This window comes from Equus quagga, chromosome 3, assembly GCF_021613505.1.
Source record: "Equus quagga isolate Etosha38 chromosome 3, UCLA_HA_Equagga_1.0, whole genome shotgun sequence".
Lineage (NCBI taxonomy): Eukaryota > Metazoa > Chordata > Mammalia > Perissodactyla > Equidae > Equus > Equus quagga.
The window spans coordinates 95,272,567-95,282,334 of NC_060269.1; the positions used below are offsets into that span (position 1 = coordinate 95,272,567).

A 9,768-nucleotide genomic window follows, 5' to 3' on the forward strand; every position below is an offset into this window, starting at 1 on the left:
TCATCTGTCAGTGGCCATGCTGTGGTGGCAGCTCACATAAAAAAAGGGAGGGGGGAAGATTGGCAGTGGATGTTAGCTCAGGGTGAATCTTCCTCAGCAAAAAAAAAGAAAAAATTGAAACATGTTTTCTTTGTGTTATATAACTTATCTCTTTGTCATTCGGTATAATTGGACTAAATTGTTTCAATGATTTAAAACTGTATTCTGATGCCGGGTTGGCAAACTCTTTATTCTACCTAAGGTAGAAAGTGGGCCTACCTTATTATAAATAAGGAAAAGAGGCAAATTCAGGCCCTCCTGTGGGTGTCACACCTAAGAAGGTTTTTCCCCCACTAATTGATTCTGTGTATATTTAGGAGCCTTTCATTCTTTTATCATGGAACTCGAATATGATTTTTTTTTTTGGTGGACACTAATTAGAAAATTCCTCATCTTCTAGCATTCTATAATTTTTTTTAAGCATTTGAAATGTATTAATAGCCTTCTTTTAATATTCTCTTCTTTCTCTTTAATTCCCCTAACACCTAGTATGTTAATCTTACTGATTTGACAGGTAAAGAGAATAAAACTACTTACAAATATACTCACACAAATATATTTTAATTTTGGGAATTTTATTTGTTAAAAAAAATTTTTTCTAAGTCAGTCTCTTCTCTGCTGGCTAGAAATTAACTTTGGCTAACTAGCATTGGTTGAACTTCCAGCAATGGAATGATCTTTGTATTTCCATAGAATATCATATGGCTAGTGTTGTGAAGTTAAAAGTTAGCTCTAATCTTAGAAAGCACTGGGTGGGAATCAGATTAATTGAATTCTGTAGAATTGTGTACTTGTCTGAACTGCATATCTAGTTTTTTAAAATGAAATCGTAACTTTTTGAAGAATCACTGAAGTTGCTTTTTCCCCTCTCCAAAATTTTAGGCCCACCCAAAATACTTGAGTTGTATTGCAATCAGCTGTTTTTTCTTAGCTGCCAAGACTGTTGAGGAGGATGAGGTAAATATTTTCCTTTAATGATTAGTCGTGTCTCTTCCTTGAAATTTTCTCTCCATTTATTAACTTTCTGTTTACCAAAACAAAAATTGAAAATGAGTTTATTTTTTTCTGTCCTTTGCTCCCTTCCCGGTTCCCCTTTGCTTTATATAGAGAATTCCAGTACTGAAGGTGTTGGCAAGAGACAGTTTCTGTGGATGTTCTTCATCCGAAATTCTGAGGATGGAGAGAATTATTCTGGATAAGTTGAACTGGGATCTTCACACAGCCACACCATTGGATTTTCTTCACATTGTAAATATACTTGAAATATTTTAGTTTCTTATTTGAATATGTAGTCCTATTTTAGTAACTTGAAAAGTAAATTGCTCATTTCTTTTCTTCTGATTTTTAGGAAAAGGAAAATTAGTGCATTTAGCCAAGGAAAAATTAGAAATTAGGATATATGTCAAATCACTGAAGCTAAAATTGCAAACTTAGAAAGAATGTTACAAACTATTTCTGTATCTAATTTATCTAGACATTTAAGTAAAACTAGAATGTTGTTCTCGTGATTTTTTTTTTTTTTTTCCAGTTTCATGCCATTGCAGTGTCAGCTAGGCCTCAGTTACTTTTCAGTTTGCCCAAACTGAGCCCATCTCAACATTTGTCAGTCCTTACCAAGCAACTACTTCATTGTATGGCCTGCAACCAACTTCTGCAATTCAAAGGATCCATGCTTGCTCTGGCCATGGTTAGTTTGGAAATGGAGAAACTCATTCCTGATTGGCTTCCTCTTACAATTGAACTGCTTCAGAAAGCACAGGTAGGTGTCAGTCTAATTTAATAGTGTTCATTTTAAGTTTATCTCTTACTGGGATACATAGGGTTACCAGATGGAATAAAACTTGAGATGTTTCTCATCTTGTAATGGCAAACAGTTTTTGTGTTTTGCTGCGAAAGATTCACTCTGAGCTAACATCTGTTGCCAATCTTCCTCTTCTTTTTTTGCCCCCTCCCCAAAGCCCCAGCACGTAGTTGTATATTCTAGTTGTAGATCCTTCTAGTTCTTCTATCTGAGCTGCTCCCACAGCATGGCTGCTGACAGATGAGTGATGTGCTTCCGTGCCTGGGAACCAAACCCAGGCCACTGAAGCAGAGAGCGCCGGATTTTAACCACTGGCTATCAGGGCTGGCTTGGCAAACTGTTTTTAAGAGTAGACAAGATTAAAGTAGTATGCTCTTTAAATTTATGGGCTAGATGTCTTTTTTCCTCTTGTAAGAGTTAGATAGTATTTTCTTGATTCTTTTTAACCCTTCTAGATTACTTAAAATCTTTAAGAATCTTGGAAAATTAGTAAGATTTTCTATAATATATTTTCCTTAAGTTTTGTATAAAGAACCTTCCTGGCTACATTTATAGGTTTCATTATAGTACTTCAGTACTTTACTCTTTATAAAAAATACGTCAAAAACATAAATTGCAAGAAATTGCTGTTTAGACAAGCAAATAATTTATCATCAGATAGAAAGTGAAGTATTTGTACCAGACTTTGGCAAGTAGAAACTATCTTTCTGAGAGGTTTTGTCCTGGTAGTTCCCGTTATTTCCTGAGATTAGTCTATAACTTGCAAATTGGTATAAGATGTTATAGGTCAGTTAAATTCTTGTCAACCATCTATATTAAATGTAAGAGTTTAGTGGAAAAAATTCTCATTAAAATGCAAAGTTAGTAATGGTGCTATATATGTGAGCAGCTATTCATGTCACCAAATAGAACATGCACGTTTACATCTGCTGCAAACTGTACTCCTCTGCCAACTGAGTCCATAAAAGACGTATGAACCTACTTTCCCTTTATGTGTCCCTATTTATTCTCATTTGGCAGTCTTTCTGATTTATTTTATTTAGAGAAAAGACCTTTTAATTCTGAGCTTAGAAACATTTTGTTTTTAAACAAACTAATTTAAAATGAACTAATTTTAGCAAAGAGCTGCAGTTACTGAACTAATAAAACGTATAGAAGAATACTAAAAAGAAAAGAGAATAATACTTGAATTTGGTAAGATACTTTGAATTTTCTAAGATCATTATAATTGATGATCTTATAGATGTGAGCTGTAAAAGTTAGCAGACATATGAGTACCACCTCAGTGCTACCTCTCAGCTCTGAGAATTTCACACCCTAGTTTGAACAGAGTAGGGCTGAGAGTCTTTTATTTAAAAGGATGAGGATCAGAGCAGTATTCAGCTAGAGCCGCATCCCTCTTCTGTGTGCTTTGTTCCACTGTTTTTAGCATGGCTTAGCTTGTTCTATATCCCTGGGACATAGGATGTTAGTGTAACACAGGCTGTTTCTCCTTTACAAGGGAGATAGTTTCTTTTAATAGCATATCTTAGGTGAAATAATTGAGAAGTATTTCTTTTCATTGAAATAAATCTTATAATGAAAATAAACCCTAGGAGATAGTTGCTAATGAGAATTTTTAGAAACTATCATAGACCACCCAACTTAGCCCAACTAGGGTGTTAGAAAGTCAAGTCAAATATTAATCATTTACATTGGACTGTGGAAGTAGAGGAAGAGACATTAACAGAAAACCTCCTACGTTATGTTTTTTATTTTTTTATTGGAACAAATGACATATCTCTAAATGCCTCCTGACTTGGTCTCTGTGCCTATTCCCAAGCTAGTACGAGAAAATTTGCTATATGAAGCGTTACTGTCACAGAGAAAGGACAGACTTTGAAGCGTAAGTAATAAGAATGTTGTAAATAGCACATGTATTCCCTAGCTTCAAGGGCTTGTTCTCTACTGAAGAATATTGGAGAATTCCTTACTCTCTTTCATAAGTCTTGTGGTGCTAGAAGAAGAAAGTGTTCACTGAAACTTTTTTTTCCCCCCTTTACTGAAGGAACATGATAAACTTAGAATTTGAAGGAATCTTCTTAGCAATCATTTTGTTCAACTCCTTTATTTTATAGCTGCAGTTCAGGGAACTTGGGACTTTCTCAGAGACTCACAGGGCTACTTAGTAGTAAAGAAGACTAAAAAGAACCAGTGCTTTTTCCATACCTCACAAACCTTAAAGATTCCAGTGCAGTGGTTTTCAGAGTTTCCTTTAGGACTTGAACCCTTCCTTCATCCCCAACAAAATCTTGTACCATACAATCCTGGAATACCACCTAGAAAAGTGTTACCTTGTAATATGTGTTTGGGGCAGAGACCTATTGGGTGCAGAGCCCTCTTCAATATGGCCTCTTCCCTTGCGCAAGCTGTTTGGGCATAGTTTGAAAACCACTGTTCCATTCTCTGATATACATATATAAATAGTTATAATCCACAAACATTTATTGAGAAATCTATGATCTAGGCACTGAGGATACAGTGATTCTAAAAAAAAAAAAAGTCTCTGCCCCATGTAGCCAAATTATAATGGGGAAGAAAGTTAAAAACAAGTAAGGTCATCAACTTCAGAGACTTAGGGACTTGGTCTTAGCAGTTCTCTAAAACCAATTTGGACTGGTGGCTAACCCTTATGGCCCAAACCTGGGTGGCTTCTGATTTTTCAAGACTCAGTTGTCTGCTAAGTTTACCTTTCTCAGGTAGGAACACCAGCTCTAATATCTTTGTAATTAGACGTGAGATTAGGTCATAGTAATATCAGATATTCCCCCTGGATTTCTAGTTCTAGTATAAATTCTTGCTTCAGATTGGTGAGATGCCAGAATTACTTCTGCCATGTTTCCCAGTGTCCTGGTTTGAGAGGACTGCCAATGGTCCATCACAGACATCTCATGCTGTGAGGGGGCCACCATCATGAGCTCTGTGTAAGTTCCTTCTGGACTTCAAAGTACAGTGAGTGTTCCCTGTTTGAAAGACAAGCTTCCTCTTGTCCCTCCTCCTTCCCCCTCTGCCTCTCATAGTTCTTGTGCTACCTGTTGGTCACCATTCTGGGGTGGCTAAACTCTCTTCTTACCTCTCTCATGGGTCTACTTCTGTGGCTTTACTTACGTCCTCTTCTTTTTAACTGATAATCTCAGGATTTTAACTGAGATTAGTGTGGTGATCTCCCTAGTCCCTAGCCAGGCAGTCGTGAAAGTAGATGTTGCTTGCTATGGTATAGTTTAAAACTAGAGTTAAAGAAGCAGACCGTCGGAGCCACCAGGGTCTCCCAGTTCTTCTCGAAGGGGCCTAAGATCAGACTACTGCAGTAGATATTTTTAGTGCTTTGTGCTATCCACCAAACCTGGATCAGTCTGAACCTATCATTTATGTCATGCTCTTCTGGCCCCTTCCCATCAGTAACCTATTTGGGTGTCTGCTCTGTAAACTTTCAATGGTATTTGCCCCACCTTCCTTGGTGAGCTAAATTATAGTTATGTTTGTTTTTCTAGCAAGGGATACTTAAAAATGGTTACTGTATTTGAATTTGGGGAGATAGTCATGAAAAATCACAATAAATATTCCCTTCACACAATTAGAACGAGTTCATTTTGAAACTTTTTATAATGGTTTCATTAGAGGACTTGTGTCTAAAGATGTAGTGATTACAATATATGTGCTTCTTTTGTTTCCTCCACTGGATCTCAACAAGGGTCATATTATTTTGTTCTAAGAACAAATTCAGGTTGTATTAGATTAGAAGGAATTTATTTTGATGTTATTTCAGACAGAGGACTTGGGTGGAAGTAGAGTTCACATATATGGTATTGGTTTGAATAATCTCCAGTGTCTTTCTAGCTGTATCATTTTCTGCCAGTCCTCACCTCTAAAATATAACTCCTTATTTACTTACTTTTTTTTTTACAGAGAAAGATTATAGTGATGTAATAGTCTTCCTTTTACTTGAAATACATATGTCTTTTTTCAGGATTCTGCTGTGGTATTATGCTCAATGACCAAGGCATTAGAATATTTGTGGTACTTTTAGTTTTCTAGGCCACTAAATATCATTCATTCGCTAAAGAACAGTTCATTAAACTAGGTACTTACTTTTTAGAAATAATTTTTATGCTATAGCCTTCTTTTCACATCCCAATTTGTTTCATTTTTATTACCTCTCTTTTGTAGGCTTCTTGAAGTGTTGGCTAGGGTACCAATTGTCTTAAAGAATTTTGAAGCCCCATCTCTCTTCCAGGTGCTTTTTTCTGCTGTTCTTAGCATGTCTCAGCTTGTTCTACAACTCTGGGACATGATAAGACCTAGCCTATGGTTGTAAGCTTGATAGTTGGGGACTATCTTAAGTATTAGGTAATTTTTTTCTTTAAGGGAAGAGAAGAAATTCTAATACTAGTTAATAGTATCTTACCCATAGGGTGTTATCCAGTGTCTTTCAAACTAGAAAGAAAATTAGTGAACCAAATTGGTACTTGGTAAAATGGTAAAAATTAAAATAACGGTCATTTTCACATATTTTTTCTGACAAATTCAGGCATTTTTACATTTGTACTACATGATGACTAACACCAACCTTTCATCCTTTTTTCCACTGATACTTTCCTGGGTAACAAGTAATGAATATATTTAGAGATAAAAATAATTTTGTGACCAAATGTGTTCTTGCAGGATATGTTATTTTCCTTTATTTTCTCTGTGGTATTGCAAACAGTCATGCTGCATGCTGCAGGTTATATAGATATGAAAAAGACTTGGTTAAGAAATGTCCAAAAATACTTATGAAATACACAAGACTGAAAAGTGATCCCAGATAGTTAAATAGTCAAAGTAGGCTCCCTGGAGGTGGTGGCAGTTAGCCAGACCTGGAAGGAATCGGTAATACAATTTCAACAGGTAGAAGCAGGATGAGCAAGGGTAAAGTAGGAAAGGGCAAGACTTGTGCAGAATGGAGAGAGGGCCTGTTTGGCAGGAGGGTAGAGCGCAAATTGGGATATGCTAGGAAAGAAGGCTGGGGTCAGATTGTGGAGAGGCTTATTAATATCAAGCTAAAGAGGTTAGCCTATTTCTGGTAGGCATTGGGGTGCCACTAAAGAAATTTGAATAGGGGAGAAATACATGTTGCTAGAAGAAGATTATTTTGACTAGAGCTATAATTACAGGGAAAGTAGGGCAGAGAGACTATTTCTTTACCACAGGTAAGATTTTGAAGGCCTTCACTGTACAGTCATTGTGCTAGAAACTCAGGGAATAAAAATAAATACAATGCTTACCTCTTGGATCTTGTAGTCTATAATGGAAAAGCTTAAATGGTTAGATTATTTTAATGTGGTAAAGAGGATGACAAGTTGATATGGAAACAGATGACTCCGGAATTTGGATCTGTAGGGGGCTGGAGGGAGTCGAGGGTGGCTTCAGAAAGAATTGACACCTGAACTATTCTGATAAGGAATTGTTGAAAGCCCCAAATTTTGAAAAAAATTAGTAAAACCATTTCTTCCTAGTGTTGTCAACCCTATTTTCTATAAAAATATAACTTGTCAAAAGTTTTAAAAACAAAATACTTAAATTGTTCTAAATTCTTAGCCAGACAGCCTTCTCCATCCCTTATTTAAATTTTGTTGTTGTTGTTTGTCTTTGGCTTCCTTAAATTCTTAATGAATTTTGTCTTTATTTGTACTTTGGTATTCACTGAAAAGATTAGAAGAGGCAAAGAGGGTGAGGTGAAAAAGCCTTCTAGACGGGGGAAGAGACTGAACAAAAGCAGATGTTGGATATATAGCAGTGTACAAAAGAGAGTAGTTTCTGCTTTCACGAAGATATCCAGCATACAACTGCAAATGTGAGTTCAAGTTCCAAAGAGATTTATATTAGAAATACAGATGTGGACATAATTCCTAAGAAGATGGATATGCTGGAGGCATAGATGAGTTTGAGATAGAAGATGTGGGGAGAGAAAAGAAAGCTAGGAGGACAAAGGGCACAGGGAGGAATAGTGGCCAGCAAAGATGACAGAGCAGCCTATATTAAATAAATTATCAACTTTGTGGTTTTTTTCTCCCCTGGCCCAGATGGAGAGCTCCCAGCTGATCCACTGCCGGGAGCTTGTGGCACATCACCTCTCTACTCTGCAGTCTTCCCTGCCTCTAAATTCCGTTTATGTCTACCGTCCCCTCAAGCACACCCTGGTGACCTGTGACAAAGGAGTGTTCAGATTACATCCCTCCTCTGTCCCAGGCCCAGATTTCTCCAAGGACAACAGCAAACCAGAAGTGCCAGTCAGAGGTACAGCAGCCTTCTACCATCATCTCCCAGCTGCTGGTGGGTGCAAGCATACCTCTGCTAAACGCAAAGTAGAGGAAATGGAAGTGGATGACTTCTACGATGGAATCAAACGGCTCTATAATGAAGATAATGCTTCTGAAAATGTGGGGTCTGTGTGTGGCACTGATTTATCAAGGCAAGAGGGACATCCTTCCCCTTGTCCACCTTTGCAGCCTGTTTCTGTCATGTAGCTTCAGGTGTTACCTTCAAGTACAAACTAAGGTAGACTACTCTGGGAATGGGAACATGGAAAACCAGGAAAGGCTATATAAATGTATATACCTTTTCAGGCTGATTTGAAGTGAGCCAGAAAGAAAAAAAACCTGTTTCCTTGTGTGGGTAATTATAAATCAACATTATTTAAGCACTTAAAGACCAAAAAAAAAGTGTAAAATTCAGAAGATCCCCAATCTTTTTGACATAAAAAATTTCTTTGTAGTGTTGGTCAGTTCCACATTTTTCTCTGATAAAATGTAATGTAGATTGCCCCTGTGTCAAAAACTCACATTCAATATTTTTTTTTGAAGTTTCAAAATTCATAGCTAGCAAACCCTGTCCCCAGCCTCCTGATTTAAATTTCCTCTTGCTTTTTGCTTGTTTCTTCATTGAATACTTAATGAATTTTATGCATGTTGATCTATAGCCTGATTTCCACTGATTAGAAAACCCTCAGAATTATTTTTTAGCAATTTAGTGAACAGATTATTTCAGTGTGACAGCCATGTTTAATCTATGATTCAAATTCAGATTAATCTGAAAAGGGTACTTCAAAATTGCCCCATATGAATCAGAGGTGTTAATAGAAGGACTCATATTACCACATTGATTTTTGTGTTTATCTCCTTTCAGTTTCTAGAGTTTGGAAACAAAATTGGTTTCATTTTTGTTTATCTTAAAGTGGAGCTTAAAAGTAGTATGTAATTAGGACACACTCAGATTTGTTGAAAGCATTTTTGACATTTGTATAAAAGAATTTGTGATAAAGTTAATATATCCAGGTGCTCACCAAAGAAACATGTAACAATTAAAATTAGATTTTTTTTTTGTAACTAATCAGTTTTCACTCATTCACTCATTTGTAATCAGTAGAAGAGACTGTCTAGATGTTGGAGCAGCTCTGTGATTTGAGTCTGTAACATGTAATAACTGAATTCAGTACCCTAGTTTTATGTTAAGCTATTAGGATTTTCTCGATAAAAGTTCCTCCTACCTCCCCAGCCTACCTATATTCTCTTCATGACTTCTGGATCCCGGGCTCCCTGTGCAGTCTGAAGAAGGTATTGCAGGTTAGAACCATGTACTGATGATGAAAGCCTCTGGTAGCAATAAACGTTGTCCTTAACCTTTGTATCTTGTAACTTTTTTCTGCTTGTGAAGAAGTGCAAGTTCCTGATTGCTTAGGTGCTGCTATTTCAACTGTAGAAAACAGTAAAAATCCTAAGACTGTGCTTACAGAAAATAAAACATGAAAAAAAGGGGATTTAAATGTGACTGAGGAATGTAGGTTTTGATGTAAGAATTTTCCCTTTATACTGTTTTCTCACTGCTGGACTGTGGACCTTCCAAACAGTGAA

The 9,768-nt window shown here is 36.6% G+C and overlaps 1 protein-coding gene across 5 annotated transcripts in view; it reads left to right on the forward strand.

The window, feature by feature from the left end:
* CCNI (cyclin I) overlaps positions 1-9,542 on the forward strand; it is a 32,216-nt gene extending 22,674 nt beyond the window's left edge. For all 5 annotated transcript variants that reach the window (XM_046656291.1, XM_046656288.1, XM_046656289.1 and 2 more), the window contains 4 exons: positions 922-996; positions 1,147-1,287; positions 1,568-1,798; positions 7,942-9,542. In XM_046656291.1, coding sequence (XP_046512247.1) covers positions 922-996; positions 1,147-1,287; positions 1,568-1,798; positions 7,942-8,385 — 891 coding nt within the window. In that variant the 3' untranslated portion in view covers positions 8,386-9,542. The remainder of the gene's footprint in view (positions 1-921; positions 997-1,146; positions 1,288-1,567; positions 1,799-7,941) is intronic.
* Positions 9,543-9,768: the final 226 nt, after the last annotated feature.